General features: G+C 37.5%; 1 protein-coding gene across 2 annotated transcripts; it reads right to left on the bottom strand.

The window, feature by feature from the left end:
* Positions 1 to 1,272: 1,272 nt before the first annotated feature.
* ngfb (nerve growth factor b (beta polypeptide)) lies at positions 1,273 to 16,237 on the bottom strand. Of its 2 annotated transcripts, none has more exons than XM_053499048.1 (3): positions 16,046 to 16,237; positions 4,774 to 4,882; positions 1,273 to 2,269 (listed from the first exon to the last, which is right to left on the bottom strand). In XM_053499048.1, exon 3 carries the CDS (start codon positions 2,253 to 2,255, stop codon positions 1,662 to 1,664), a length of 594 nt encoding a protein of 197 aa, XP_053355023.1. In that variant the 5' UTR covers positions 2,256 to 2,269; positions 4,774 to 4,882; positions 16,046 to 16,237; the 3' UTR covers positions 1,273 to 1,661. The 2 variants fall into 2 exon arrangements, with proteins under 2 accessions (XP_053355023.1, XP_053355022.1); XM_053499047.1 differs by having other exon boundaries at positions 4,774 to 4,879.
* Between the last annotated feature and the right edge of the window lie 237 nt (positions 16,238 to 16,474).

The raw sequence follows: 16,474 nt of genomic DNA, 5'->3' as shown, positions 1-16,474 counted from the left end.
ACTCAAAAGTTTAGATTTAAGACACGAGCTTTGATTCATTTTTTTCTACATTCTAGAACAATACTGGAGATGTAAAAGATGAGAAATTTATCAACTCAGAGCCCATCAAGCACCATGATTAAACTGGCTCTCATACAGAACAAAGCCAGACCAAAACTTACAGGGAAGTTGTAAGAAATAAATAGATAAATGGATAAATGAGGAAGTTGTAAGCTGCAGGAAAGTTTATTTAGAGTTACCAACCTCTGAAAACACCAATTAACAGCACCTCAGATTAGAGCGGTTATGAAGCCTTTACATATCATAAGTAGCAGACACATCATAAGTAGCAGACAAATTTTGGATGCCTCCAGCATTGTTTTATAATGTAGAAGGAAATAAAAATCAGGAAAGACCATGGAACTAGAAAATGTGTCCAAGGTTTTGGCTGGTAGTGTATATAAAGTGTGTGTGCACGCGCACACGAGCATAGGTACATAGTGGAAGATTTTGTTTAAAATACCAGGGTAACCCTGGCCTATGGCATGACCCTGCCAATCACATGACACAAACAATAGTTGACAGAGTATGTCATTTGTAACCTGTAATCCTAACAATCGAGTCTCTGAGTAAGAATGATCTCTGATCTTTGACATTAGATATCCATGTTGTAGGATTACAGGTCCTTAGTCATGACCTCATCATTAAGCCATGGTTTTGACTTTTGACATAAAGTCTCCTTGAGTATTTCAACATGGCAGAGGACATACCAATACAAAAATCAAATTTTTTTACAAACAGCAAAAAAAAAAAAAAAAAAAAAAAAATGCACTGGCTGATTGGAAATGTCCTGTGATGTCTGGAATTTCTAGATAGCTTGATTTGGCAGGTCAGCTCATTCCTGAGCCTCTTTTAATATTTCAATAAATCTCCATGTTTTCATCCCTCATGCTTGAAAGAAATACACCATCTGGAGCAGAGTGTGAGGCAGATCTGACCATACTGATTCCCTCAAAACAGGAATAAGTTTCACTCCTGGAGAGTTGCTTAACATGTGTTGCTCATATTTTGAGGTAGTACACCACACACATCAGACACTTCTTTTATTTGCACCACACATGGTGCCATGAAAAGGTCTAAAAAGTCACAGATGCTTTTAACTTAACCACGGAGTCAGGGTAATATTTGAAAATATTCCATAACTGCACCTGTGCTCTTGTATTATTACATTGTAATAGCATATAACTGTAACTTAGTGTTACATTTATTAAATTTCATTGCTAAACCCACAAGACACTGAAAAATAGTAATGATCCAGATTTAATAAATAACAATAGCAATAACAAAAATATAACAAAATAACAAAATATGCATAACACATGCAGTCATCATAAGCATTTTTTGTTCTCTGTTCTCGGTAGTCAGCAAATAAACTAGTATGTCCATCATGAAAAATAATAGGATACTTGAATGGCTCGCTACAGATTTCACCATATGGCTTGATATAGACCCTTATAAGGCCAAAAATGATTGGCAGTAATAAGGCATCTCAAATGATTGCCTTATACATAATATTTTATTCTTGGTTTTATTTGATGTTTTTATTTGTTATTGGGTTGTCATATCACACATACTGTATAATGACATCAACATACATTGACCTCTTTTTTTTTTAAACACTGTCATTGTCTCCACGACTTGCGGCTGAGCACACACACACAGGCTACATTGATCCTAATAAGTCTCCAGGCCACCAGGTTCTTAAAAGAAGTTAATGCTCTCACAAATGTGTGGGAGTTGGTGCAGTATGAGTTCCAGTGGCGCACATCAATCCCCAGACACCCAGAGCCCCCAGTTCTAGCCCCACTGCACACTGTTTCAAAGAAGTACTGCTTTTTCTTGACATCATTGATATTGACGTCAGGCAGCACAGTTACCTCGTTGCCTGAGATGTCTGTTGCTTTTGTCTTATTACCCACCCAGAAGCTGACACTCTCGCACACTGAGTACACACCCCGACTCTGTGGCTGTCCGGCCCGTCTCTTTGTCCTGTCCTTTGATCCGTTGTGTTCTCCAGGCTCTGAATCAGGGGGGTGTTCACTGAAAAGCACGCGAGGCGAGCGGTAGCGCCTCTTGTTAAAGAGTTTGGGGTCCACTGTGGGAGTGGGGTCAGCTGTCTGCTCATGGTTGCTGTCCTGTGGGCAGATATCACCCACTCGCAGTGCCAAATTGTGGCTGCAGAACAGGAGCAGCAAAGCTAACATGGACCACCGCATGGGCACACAAAGACCTGAAAAGAAATATGACCACAATTAAAATAAAGTGTTTTAGAAACGCTTTCACCTTTATAAGTGTTACTAAACATTGGAATCACTGTTTACTAGGCTAATACCATGTGAGGTACAGTGGTTACTGTATAGCGTAGTTATTCCAGAATATAGCTTCTTCTCACCATGTATGCATTGCTGTGATCATTGCTCTGTTACAGAACACATTATATATTTTATATAACAGAATAACAGGGGATTGTGTAATATAGACAAATGTGAATAATGACAAACACAGTGTTACACTTGTACTTAGGATAAAAGTCTATGTCAGGGGCCCTTTAGCTTAATTAATATGTAATGAATCAACCTTTTTTTTTTAAATAAATCAATATAATATAATAAAACATACACAGTAACTGTCAAAAGTTTGGACACAAGCTTGGATTTATTTTCTATATTCTAGAACAATACTGTTTTTTTTTAAAGACTATGAAATAACACATATGGCATTTAAGTAAGAACAGCAACAACAATAACAGCAGTCAGTTGTTATTTTAAGATGAAGGTCAGCTGTTCTGGAATAGTTCTTGCAAGAACAGTATCATCAAGTGCATTTGCGAAACCCATCAAGCACCATGACAAAACTGGCTCTCATGAAAACCATTCCAGGAAAGCAGGACCGAAACTAACCTCTGCTGCAGAGGAAAAGTTCATTCAAAGTTAAGTCTTCAATTTCTCTGCAAATCACCAATTTATAGCAAATGGAATTAGAAGGCGTGTCCACACTTTTGACTAGTAGTGTAAAATTAGAATTAAATAGTTTATCATCTTCACAAATCGTAATGCACTAATAACGCATGTCATGAGACGCTCTAGTGATTGACCTTTAAATACTAGAATAGATAAATGTAAAAGGAAAATAAATCTTAATTTTAATTTATAACATTAAAGCCACAATTATTATCTTCATCTAGCAGTCAAGTGGACATTCAATTCTTAACGCTAATGTGACATGAGCAAGCGTAAGGATCTGAGCAACTGAGAGCCAAATTGTGATGGATAAAGAATTAATTGGCAGGCAATTAATTGGTAGGGAGTTCCAGGTATGCAGTGGTTAGTGCTCACCAAAAGTGGCCCAAGGAAGGACAACTAGTGAACAGTCAACAAAGTCACTTTGCTGAAAGAATTTATGTGGGCTTTGATAGAAACATGTCAAACATATAGAACACCCCAGTTGCTGGGCTGGCTGACCAGAGTAACCATGCTGACTCCAATTCACCAGGAACGGTGACTTAAATGGGCGTATGAGCATCAAAATTGGATCATGGAGCAACAGAAAAAGGTGGCATTGTCTGCTGAAACAAAATGTGCTTTATATCATCTCTTGCCGAGGGAAGAGATGGCATCACGGAGGAAGTCAACCTGGCGAAGACATTGTGATGCCCTTTGCAGTGTTCCCCTTGGCAACTTTGGATCCTGACATTTATGTGAACGTTACTGTGGCACATACCACCTACTAAACATTGTTGCAGGCCAAGTACAGCCCTTCATGATGACGGTATTCACAAATGTCAGTGTTTTTTTTTCAGCAGGTTGATGCACACTGCCACACTGCAGAAATTGTTGAACATGAAAAAAAAGTCTTGACTTATTAAAAATCTAAAAGATCTCAATCTGATTGAGCAGCCGTGGGATGTATGGGTTAAACAAGTCTGATTCATGGAGGCCCCGCCTCAAACCTTACAGGACTTAAATAATGCTGCTATGGTCCTGGTGTCATATACTAGAGCACACCTTCAGAAGTCTTGTGGAGTCCATGCCTCGACAGGTCAGGGCTGGTTTGGTGAGACATTGGGGAACTACACAATATTAGGCATGTGGTTTTAATGTTATGGCTGATTGGCATATGTTGTAGATTTCAATCATACTGTAGGTTGGTTTACAGCCCTACCACTGGTATGCTTAACAAAATAGGAATGATTTGGTCTCTATGCTGCATGGTTTTGATTTTTAAGGACACAGATAAAAGGAACAATATGTCGAAAAATCAGATGGTTGCCATTTACAGCACACACTGTATTCAACCTCCCCTGCTGTTCAAGAGAATGTCACAAAAGGTTATAACCAGGTGTGACGCAGCCTATGACCTACAAAGCATTTATAATACAGGGCTGTCTACTCACTTTATTCTTAGGTTCTTTTAAAACGGTGAATAAAGATCCCATAAAAAGATTGTAGCATTTCCCTCCAAAAAGAAATCACTGAGATCAAGTTGAATGGTTATCATGCTCCTCCTGTATTTACTACGGTTTTTACTAAGAGTCTATAGTTCAAAGAATAGTCCTTATTCTCATTTGCAAAAAACTTTATCAAAAGTAAAATTATGTTACCAATGAAACGCTCATGTTTGAATTTTCCTTAATAAACCTTAATAAACTTTCTATGCAGAAAAATATACCAGTAGTAAATACTAGGTTTCTTTTAAAACAATTACCTGTGGCATTACGCTGTGAACAGTGTTTACCTGTGAGACGTGTCCGGGTGAACTCGTCTTTCCTGTCTGACCTCAGGGGAAGCACCTCATCATGATCTGAGCATCCAATGTCAAGCCATTATCTCCTACAACCTCTCTGCTTTTGGAAGACAATAAAACCAATTAGCTAAATATCTGAGCAATTCCTAAAAAACTAAATTCTTCACTTTTCCTTCATTAATTCATCTTTATTAATAACATTATCCAGGACAGGGTTGTTGGTCTTATGGAATTTGAATAGTTTCACATTTTTATTATATTACAAATATTTTTTAATTCTGTCTTTTTTGACACTTATAACATGTACATTTTAAACATTTTTATCACAATTTGGCAAAGAAGTTATTTGGCTGGGATGTAAAAGTTTAGCATTTCTACTCTAAAAGCATCACTATATAATACAAATAATGCAAAATTGCCTCATTCTTCTCACTGTAGTTGCATATAAGCAAACTTAATCTAGTACAAACACACTCCATCACCACACACAGTGTTATCAGTATAATGCCACGCATGCACAGTAAGAAAACAGTTTTTTTTTCAGATCTATTGTTAATATAAGGTAGCTTATTTGTCTGTGTCGGCATTTGTGGCTTTTCTGAGGCGGTCTAGGAAAACCTTAAGTGCTGACCAAGCACTCATTAGCTGGAATTGCTAGTCTAGTTAAATCTAGCGAAAGCACTCTGCCTAGCAGGGACACCAGTGGTCCTGTCGACACATAGAACCTAGAGGATTTAATAATCACCCTCCAAAACCACAGCCCATTTTCATATGGTAACAGCTCAACAGTTTCCCACTGGCACACCTTTCAAAAGGGAAACGGGAACCCCTTCAGTTGCAACCACACACATATACACATAACAAACACATTCTTATCTGCACTCATAGGCCTGTGAAAGCAACCGCCTAAAGGAAAATCATCCATGAGTACTCAAGTGTGAAAAACACATGGATAAATTGTGGCTTTATGTTGGCTCTGATCCGGCAGCCTACTGCACCCAACATCAGCCTTCACAAAACACATTCAGCATCATTAAGTATAAAATTTATTCTGAATCTTACACGCAACATTATTCATAGTCCTGAAAGACGCCTAAGCTTCTTTCCATGCGAGTGGCAACCGAGAAATCTTCACCACTGTATGGTTAGAAGTAAAGATAAAAGAAAGTATTTAAAAAAAATGTGTGTTATGAAGCCAAAATAATGGGACATTGTGTTTTGTTATAAGTCTAAATTCTCATTCTTTCAAAATTACCAGAAACTGCTAGTTCAAATTTCTGATGTTAAAATATATATTTTAATCTAATACTGCTACAAGTACATCACAAATAATTATGCAGCTTCTTTGGGTTTGCACAAATCACATGATTTGATTTACGTTGACTGAAGCATGTCTAAAATAGCATACTTGTAAATAGACATACATGCACAATTATTTATCATGTGTAAAGCACGGAGATGCTGGCATGGAGTTAAATTTTAATCTGCCATTTCAAGTTCTTAAAGAGAGAAATCTTATAAATAAGACACAGAGCAGTTTAGGATGCAGCAATTAATAAAAGCTTGATAAAGAAATAAATTATTTTAGATGTCATGACGATTGATCTAAACGCAGTTCTGTAATAGTAATAATACTAATAGTTGCATAACACAATTCTGTTGCATAACACAATTATACATAGAAATGAGACTACGACAAGCTGGAAAGTATTGTACCGTAATAGTTCAGCCGGAGCCAGAAAGGCTTTAAAGCACTGCGCAGTTCCCCTACACACCTGTGTCACGTCTCCAAAAGTGCAAAAGATGTAAACTACCATCACCTCGGCAATGGGAAGGCTTGTCACTCTGGAATGTGCAGGACAACTTCCCCTGTCAGACAGATAGGTCAGAGGGGTTCTGCATCTGTCTGCATGTCTGTGTGTGGTCTGCACTGATACAGGTCTGGCAACCATTGAATGTGTTTAGACACTGACACAATGTGCAGGGAGAAAATGTTGATTTATAAAAATTGAATTGAAAAGCAGGATTTACCAAATTGAATTAAAAAGCAGGTCGATTGTCAGGTAGAGTGTTTTTTGACAATAATAATCATATAAACATATTAATAATCAAATACAATACAATTGTATTAAGAAAAGTGTAGTTTTCAACATGTGTTCAGAAAAAAAGTTCTACTGGATGGCAAAAAAAAAGCTTTATCAACATACTGTAAGTAAGTATAAATGATGGCAGAAAATATATTTAAATTTTATTTAAATAAGATTATCAATAACCTGTAATTAAATAAACATTAAAAATACTTTCCAACATAGAAAACAAGGAAATGTGCACTTCCAAATCATTAGCAGTATTTCCAGAAATAACAAAAACTTAAGCGCTCTAATATTTGCTGCTTTTGATCTTAGACTATAGACTGTGACCAGCCATAGTAGCAAGACAAGGGTCTACTGTATGTAAACATTTATTTAGGTGCCTTTATCAGTATACTGTGCATGTAGCTATTGGATATCACACTCATGTTTATAATAATCTGTTATCATTCAGTTATGTGTGAATTATATAACATGATGCATGTCAGTTAAAAAATGCATGCCAAGAAGTAATTGCAGTGTATTTGAAAAACATAAGGACAGAATTTTCATATTTTATGTCTCTGAGCACTCCCCACAAAAAAGATTTGAAATGATGCAATCAAGATATGATTGAACTAACTAAAACACATAAATATTTACAATTATTTTTAATACTTAGCCAAAACTTTGCCCTCAATGACTGCCTGAGGTCTGGAACCCATGAACTTCACAAATGCTGGGTTTCCTCCCTTGAGATGCTTTGCCAGTCTTGTAATCCTCAGCCAGCTTCAGTTGTTGCCTGTTTGTTTCTGCCTTTAATTTGTTCCTCAGAAAGCAAAAGCATGCTCAGTGGAGTTCATGTCAGGTGACCAACTCGACCATTTAGGATCATTCTTTTTCTTTGCCTTTGGTTGTTTTCACTTATATGTTAAGCCGTTATTCATTTGTCCATTGAAACCTTCCTAGCATTTGACAGAATCTGAGCAGAATGTTTAACTCTGTTCAGAATTCATCCTGCTATTTTATTAGCATCATATTTAATAAAAACCTGTGATCCAGTTCCACTGCCTGCCCTAAAAACCTATGCCATAACACTGCCTCAAGTATCCTTGATGATGCTTTGGTTTGCTTGGAACATTAGCCCTTCCTTTCCTTCCTCATATTCTTCTATCCACATCACTCTAGTATAAATGAATTAGGTAACAAGCATTTTAGAGGATCATTGGCTGTCTAATCTGGCCTTTCTGTTCTATAGTCTTACCAATAGTTAGACATTTGTATTTACATTAATTAAGCCAACTGTGTGTGTGTGTGTCTGTGTGTGTGTGTGTTTTTTTGCACGTGTGTGTGTGAAAATCATCTTACAAGGTAGGCCTCTCCTCCTCCTTCTTCCTTTTTCACACCAGCTACGATTCTTTTCAACAGCAAAGTGCAGGCAAATTAGTTTTTTTATTCGCTTAATTTTTTTATGAATATTTTTGAGTTGTGGAATGAATCATCAGAGTTACCATTATTTCCTATGAAAAAATTCTATATACTTTCAATATACAGTACCTCTTTATATATACCCCTTTAAATAATTTAAAACCCCAATCATATCCTGGTTTCTTCATTTCAAATCCATTGTATTGGTATACAGAGGCACCATTTCAAAAACTGGGTCCAAATATTTATAAACCTGATTAGCCATAAAATTTATATCACCTGTCCTACAGTATATTGTGAGGGTTAATTATTGTGAGGGCCGCAAAAAAAGAGTGCTGAGTCGGCACAAGACTCCACAAGATCTCTCAAGATGTGCTGTGGAATCTGAGAACAAGATTTTCGCAGCAGTTCCTTTAAATCGAGTAAGTTGCAAGGTGGGGTCACCACAGATTGGATCTGAGGAATTTGAACTCTTTGTCATGTTCCTTAAACTATTCCTAAAGAATTTTTGCAGGCTAGCTGGGTACGGCCACTGCTCTTAGGGAATACGGTTGGCATAAAAGGGTGCACTTTGTCAGCAACAATAATGTGGTATGTTGTACTTATTAAAGTAACATCCACATAAATAACAGGACACTTGGTTTTCTAGCAACGCATTGCGTAAAGCATCACACTGCTTTTACCAGGTTTCCTTCTTTCCATAGAAGGAAAAGAGCCATTTCTTCCTGAAGCAAGCGATGCACACACATCTGACTGTTCACATGATGTAAAAGGAAATGTGACTTATTAGACCAGGCCACCTTCTTCCACTGCTCCATAGTCCGATTCTGATGCTCCCTGCCCCTTGTAAATGCTTTCAGCATAAAAATGCTTTTCAACACTGGGTCAGCATAAGCACTCTGAGCAGGCTGCAGACTTCGCAGCCCAATATGCAGTGTGCTCTTCTGTGGGATTGAGTCCGACGGGCTAGCGTGCATTCCCAACGAGTATCAATGAGTATTGGGTACCCATGACCCTGTCGTCAATTCACCCGTTTTTCTTCCTTGGACTACTTTGGGTGGGTACTTACCACTGCATATCCAAAACACCCCACAAAACCTGCTGTTCTTGAGACCCAGTTATCTAGCCATCACAAACTTTTTTTTAATAGTCCCTCAGTCTAACCTAAAAGCCAAAGTTGAGCAGGCTACTGAAAATTTTAATTCCAAAAAGGTTTGCACATAATTAAAAATAGTAATTAAAATAAAAAGCAGTCAACTGTCAAGTCTTCTCACTTTGTATCCTTTTAACACTACATCAGCACACTGATTTATTTTCTTTTAATATACACTACTTTCAAATCTGTTGACTGCAAAAAAGCTGGTACAGTTGCTTGCACCATTTGGCCAAGGTTACCTAGCAATGTTTTCCTCATTCTTCCATTAAGCAGGTCTTCCGTTGCACAATTCTACAGGGTATTCATTGCGTTTATAATGTGCCACACATTCTCAATTAAAGACAGGTCAGAACTGCAGGCAGGCCAGTCTAGCACCTATAGTCAGTGTTTAGCAGCCACGCACATGTGATCCAAACAGAATACGATTTGGAATTATCTCTGGAAAAGATGGTGTTTGGATGGCAGCATATTTTGTGCAAAATTTAAGCATATTTTTGCCCCAATTGTGCCTTCACAAATATGCAATTTACCTATGCCATGGGCACTGACCCATCCCCAGACCATGACTAAATGACACTGAAAACTGTTTGGATAAATATTTTCCTTTTTGGACCAGACAGCATGATGGCTGTTGTTTCCAAAGAATATTTAAAATGTTGACCCTTTGGACCACAAAACACATTTCCATTGTGCCATTGTCCATCTCAGATGAGACCGAGCCCAAATAAGTCTTTGGCACTTCTGGAACGTATTGATGTACGACTTTCATTTTGTCATGTAAAGCCATAAGTTGCATCTGTAAACATTGTGACAAAGGTTTTCTACAGTGTTTGCAAGCTGACATCATGATGTCCACTAAAAACACATCAAAATTTTTAAGACAGTGACATCAGGAGATCACATGATGAAGTGGTTTTCATCTATGCCATCTATGCATCGAAATTTGACATGTTTTCTTGAATTCTGTGATGATATTGTGTACGGTCGTGTGTGCAATACCCAAAATCCTTCATCCTAAAAGTACTAGATAATCGCTTGCTGTATCTGTTGGTAAATGGAGCCTCGAGACCTGCCAGTGGTGTAGATGGACTAGGCCTCTCTTGGAAGCACATTATATACTATAGCATAATTATTATATGTTCCCTTGTTTAACAGCACCTCTTTCTTATCCCCTTGTAATTTCAACTTGTCACATTGTTATTAGTCCTAAATTGGCCCTGTCCCAACTTTTTTGGAGGATGAGTGCATATATTCCACAAACAATTAACTTCAAATGGTAACTCATCAAATAATGTGATGATGTGGTGTTTTCAATGTAGTAGAGGTAAAGAGACTTTACAGGTGACACCTTTTTGTTTTGATCACATACTGCCCTAACTTTTTTGGAATTGGGGTTTTAAATCAAGCTTACAGACCCACCTTCCTGCCCACCTTTAGTTTAGCCTGAGGTTGCTCCAAGGTTTTGCTAAATTTCATTATTTCTTTATGTGTTTCTATAGTTGTTTTTCCATATCTTAGGAATATAAAGTTTTTATTAGTATGGTGTGTTTTAATAAAGTAAGAAAAGTTCAGTCCCATACATGAGTCCTAAACATTGTCATTCAAAGATATTTCTTATTAGGGTTACAGAACTGTGTTCCTTGCATAAAGCCTGATTATAACAATATATTGAAAAAGTATTTTTGTTTGATGGGAAGAGAATTCTGGGAAATTAATACTTATTCGCAGACAGATAAGCCTGTAATAATGATGTGTAAATTTATAAAGAAGCATTTCAAGACAAAAAAAGGCATTCCAAATGGAATGGTGCTTAAGGCCATGTGCTTTAAAGAAAACTTTGCTTCGTCTGCCAGCTAGCTACAGCTTGCTAGGAATTCAGGAACTAGAACAATCATTTTGCCCTTTGGCCATTGTTTTGCGTTAGCAGTCTACAGAGGATAATTACATGCAATGGAGACCAACTGTCAACTTTTCTATTTCCATGGTAGCCTTTCTGTTCAAAAACTTAAAATTTCTAATATGTCCAAAACCTCGGTTACAATAGGGAATCTATTAGAAATTGGTAGTTATAAGTCTGAGGATGTCTATGTTTGGAAATGATGATCAGAATCAAAAAGCTGAGGTAAAATTAATGACCAAATTACAGAATGTAGCAAGACCATCCATTAAAATCCAAATCTTTAGTGGTCAAACATTCTCTCAATGAACTCTCTCTCTCTTTCTGTGTTAACACATTTGTAAGGTCATTTTCTTTTTGCCCACTGAGAGCTTTCTGACACTAATAGAACCCTGCCGTGCATTTGCTAAGAATCTGTGAAAGTGTCATACTATAATGTTAACAAAAACCTGCAGTATCAAGACACACACTTTCTCCTGCAAAGGTCAATACAGGTGTTAATAACCTTGTGTATAATACTGCATAAGTCCCAGTTAGTTGCTTCATGAATTTAGGTGTCAATTACCGCCAAGACTACCAAAAGATATTCATGATTTGGGGCTTTATGTCCTTTTATTGCATATAATAATCACACAGCATGCTACTCAGGTTTTAGATGGTCAACCTACCACATGTCTTAAATGAGTGACCATCATGATTCCCAATTCCCAACCATGGCCTGTGTTTCCCTCCATTTGTACAGAACTTAGCAAACTGGGTGAAGTAAAGAACATTTTTCTTTGGAGAAACATGAAGCTAAACACCATATCTTTTCAACTTTTGTTAATATATTAAGGCAAACAAACATACTTGCAAAAAAACCTGACTGAACAATTTTGTGGGCATGAGCTGGAAGGTATCCAGAAACAAGTATCAAAGTTAATAGAGATGAGATGGTAACTATTATTCCCAATTAAAAAGTAATGTCTTGGACCTCTGGCCATAATTTAAACTATAGGCCCAGTGATGGGCCTCCTACAAAAGAAATCAGAGCTTACAAATGTTTTCTGGCAACTAAGAAGAATGCATTCTTGGCAATTTTTAAAGCAAGTGTCACTGTCCTTTAACCCTTCAGATTTACAATATTGTATTTGAGCCAATTCTTGCATGCTTAAAAGTGACATCATCACACATTGCAAGTAATATTACTTTAGACAGTAGAGCTTGGAAAATCCATCCATTGTGAAATCCAGGCATCACGCCATATCTTCACTTGATTTAAATTTTAAAAATCTGTAAAAGCTTTACTCCTGTAAAAGCCGGAACCTTGAACAAAACTCCATGGCAAAACACGCATTTACAGAATCTATGGAGGGTGACCCTTGACAATATGTAAAAGTCAGAAAGATTATGGATACCACCTAAAGAACAAACTAAATTCAATTATAGAAATTCCCTTAGGCATATCCGTGCCAAATTTGTTCTCTTTGACCTGAAAACATTCTCTATGCTGAGGAATTGACAAAATAATTTGATGTTCTGTCAGACAAAGATCATAAATTATGCCCATTGATTTAGTGTACCTTACGTTAAACAGATATCCTTGCTAATTTATTAAATTGTTGCAATCTACAGGAGAAAACAACGTTTGTAACATTTGCTTTTAGACTGAACTTGCTTGAAGGCAGATATAGATTTTTGTGGGTGTGAGGGGATTATCTGATTAGCAGCAGCAGTGAGGTAAACACTGTGAACCACTTTCATTTTACTTGACCCACTATGGCAGATTTCACCATAAGCATATTAGGAAATGTTTTTGCTCCACAGCTCTGGAATGTATCCTCAGCTTTGCTCAATTTCAGCCTAAACCTCCAGATGGGGTACCATACTTAAAATGCATTTTAGGGCTTAGCTGCCTACAGTGAAGTCATCTTACAACACCATTAGCAAACACTTGTCCTCAGGCACTGTGGTCCCCAAAGTGAAGTCCTTAAACATGTTGTTTTCCAGATGCTACTTTGTCCCTGATGTTCAGATTTCATTTTATTTCATAGCAGCTGTATACAATCATATTCAGCTTTTCAAACTATTTCAATTAGTTGTGAAGTTTAAAATCAAATGCATAAATCATTCTTACACATAACAGAGGAATTATTTAGTTTTTCCACAAATAAAATACACACAACTTGAAACAAGCTATGTACTTTTCCTTGGTGATCCCTGTGTTTTATTCACAGACAAAGGCAGTTCCAATTAGAAGTGCTGCAAAAAGTAATGCAAAAAGTGGGCATAACCTTTCAAATAACTGACATAATTTATTTAAATTGCACAGGTAGAGTTACTCCTCCTCTATAAAAAGGTACTACTGGACATATACTCCATCATAAGATACGCATTTGTACCACCATTGAACACAACTCTCGAATCCTCGTTGAAAATTCCCTGTCATAGTTGATGGCCTTGCACATTCAGAATGTTTTGGAGATGACACGATTGACAAGAGCAAGGTGAAAAGATGGAGGAAGAAGTTTAAAGAATGAGAAACAAGCACGGAAGAAAAGCTATGCAGTGGGAGACCACCAACTACAACAAAGGAGATTTTCAAAGCTGATTCGACAGTTAGGATCAGCGATGGCGCAAATCCAACGCTTGTGATTGAAACCTGAAATCTAGTAACATACTATTGATACTTTCTCATTTTATATGCTCATGAACACAGATTACACACATTATTTTATTGGCAACTCTTCCATTACTAAGTAAATACAAAAACTACTTTACATAACATAAACTGAATATTAATATTAAACGACTTGTTGATTCAAAATGTGGAAAAATATATTTTATATCAAAGGGCACATCATTTAAGATATGAATTGATACCGAGCTCTTGTTTAGAAAGTTATGAAATCCCTCTTTTTAAATACTGAAATAAGGGAGACTACCCTGCAGCGAATAACACAGAAAAATGAGACTTTTGGCTATAACCCAAGGCTTAGATAAAGGCCTCTAACATATTCTAACAGTTTACAGAACAGTGGAAAAAGGATGTGTGAGAGAGGTTCTCATGGGGAAACACCTGCATCTCTTGAACTTATTTCAGAGGGAAAATGGTAAATATTCCAGACAGTTTATATCAAAATTCTGATTTACAGCTGCAGAGGGACAGGGTGCATACATTCAGGCCCGTATTTATTGGATAGCTTTGGAATTGAAGCCACGTGTTGGCATATTATTCTGCTCCACGGCTGGTATCTTCAAACAGAACATGTGACAGAATTTACTCTACAGTGTTATACATCAGTGCATCAATAGCTTGGCATTGGTGCATGTGTATCCAATTTTTAACAAGAACCCCACAATTTGTCATAAAGTAAACAAGGGGTGTTTCTCCCCCCCACACACACTTTTTAGTGACAACAGAATTTCAAGCGGTCTTGAAAGCTGCAGTTTTCTTTTTAGTCTGAATATTGGTAAGTAACTGACACTCGGTCCTTCGGCAGAGTGTTTATTTTTTTAGCGGGACTTCTGGGCCACACATTTCTTTTCTCCAGTTACATTTGTTATCCTCTAAGTAATCACCAGCACTGTAGGGGGAAGCCCTGGGGTCAGCACGACAAACCCTCTCAAGGCTGTTGTTGTTGTAACTGGTCGAGATGCCTTAGTGATACCAAAAGATTCCTGTTCATGAGTCACAATGATGTTTTAGGTGTGTGAGGGGCTTTAGCACCTGGTGTAAAATTGGCAACTGAAGGGCAACACACCATTTACGTTTCGCCACACACATTTTATATAATGTTTAATTTCGACATGAACATGTCAGTCTAATAAACTTTCGAACTAAGTGTAAATTAAATGCCTTGCTGTTTATATATGAGTCAATGGGAATTTACTAAATGTCTGGAAAATATCAGTGCTGGACTTGTGTGCCAGTGAGATAAGCGGAGACATCACCTTAACTAAACACTGGCTCAAACCTTAAGATATGTTTGCATTAGCCAAAGAAACCTGTTGTTTTAGGTTAATTCTACAAATCGCAAATAATCATTCAACAACACTACACAGCTTTTCCCCCCATTTTGGATTTCTTAAAAAATAATCATAATTAAGAACAATAAACAATTAAAATTGTACAAATGGTCATGGTTAAAATAGCAATAAGTATGCCTGCATACCGAAGCTCCAGTCCATAGCTTGCGTGTGTGCACCAGGAATGTAATGAGACGTAATGGCGCGCTTTCAGAAACGGATAATGAGTGATTGAGGCGTGACTGAGACGAAGCTCGGCGTGCTATAAAGCATGGTGATGATGATGACTAGCTATGTGATGACAGTCTGCCTGGAGTATGATCACATGGCAGATAAGAGCAGCAGATTTCTCCTCCTGCCAATCTCACATCCTTTCTACTGTATGACTTGAGGTAGTATGAGTCATGTGCAGCATGTGTGCGTGTGTGTGTGTGTGTGTGAGAGCAAAAGTTTGAGGGCCAGCTAAAATATCTGATAACCCCCTAAAAATCAAATAAGCAACTTATGTTGAATGCGGCGTTAAATGAGAACAAGTATTGCTAATGACAAAAAAAAAAAAAAAAAAAAGATCAGAAAGGACGCACATCATGTATCAATATAATGAAACACTTACATAAACAGAAATGTTTGATTTAAGCGGCAACACAATTCTTTTTATCTTTACAGAGTGTAAAGTTAGTGGGGGGGAGGAACAGGAGTTCAAACCTGAGATTTCTTTCTTCCAGTATTCAGCAGGTCCTCTCAGTCCCCTTTAACACTTTCCACAGTGTGCTATCTGAGCTGTTGACATTCCAGTCTTCTGAATTTCGCAAATTCCAAACTTTATTCTGCCACTTAATCCCAAATTCCAGATCAGGAAAACCAAATCCTTCTGTCATCCAGTACTACACAGCTCTAGTCTGTGGTGGCTGGGAAAAAGACTGCTGTGAAAGTTAGAGTAAGAAGTCTGAGTTGACTGCTCTGGGAGGGCATGCCCCTGGTCCTAGCGCCTGACACATTGTTATTGTTCTCGTTACCCACCTCCGTCTCGCGCAACATTCAGAGGAATTCTAACGAGGGATATTTAGCCTGTCTCGTCTATAACCTTTCATCTGTTGATGGAAAACCATAAACAGCGCAGATGTTAGCTTCTTG

Source organism: Clarias gariepinus, chromosome 6, assembly GCF_024256425.1.
Source record: "Clarias gariepinus isolate MV-2021 ecotype Netherlands chromosome 6, CGAR_prim_01v2, whole genome shotgun sequence".
In the NCBI taxonomy this organism is placed as follows: domain Eukaryota; kingdom Metazoa; phylum Chordata; class Actinopteri; order Siluriformes; family Clariidae; genus Clarias; species Clarias gariepinus.
This window is presented reverse-complemented; position numbering and strand designations above follow the sequence as displayed.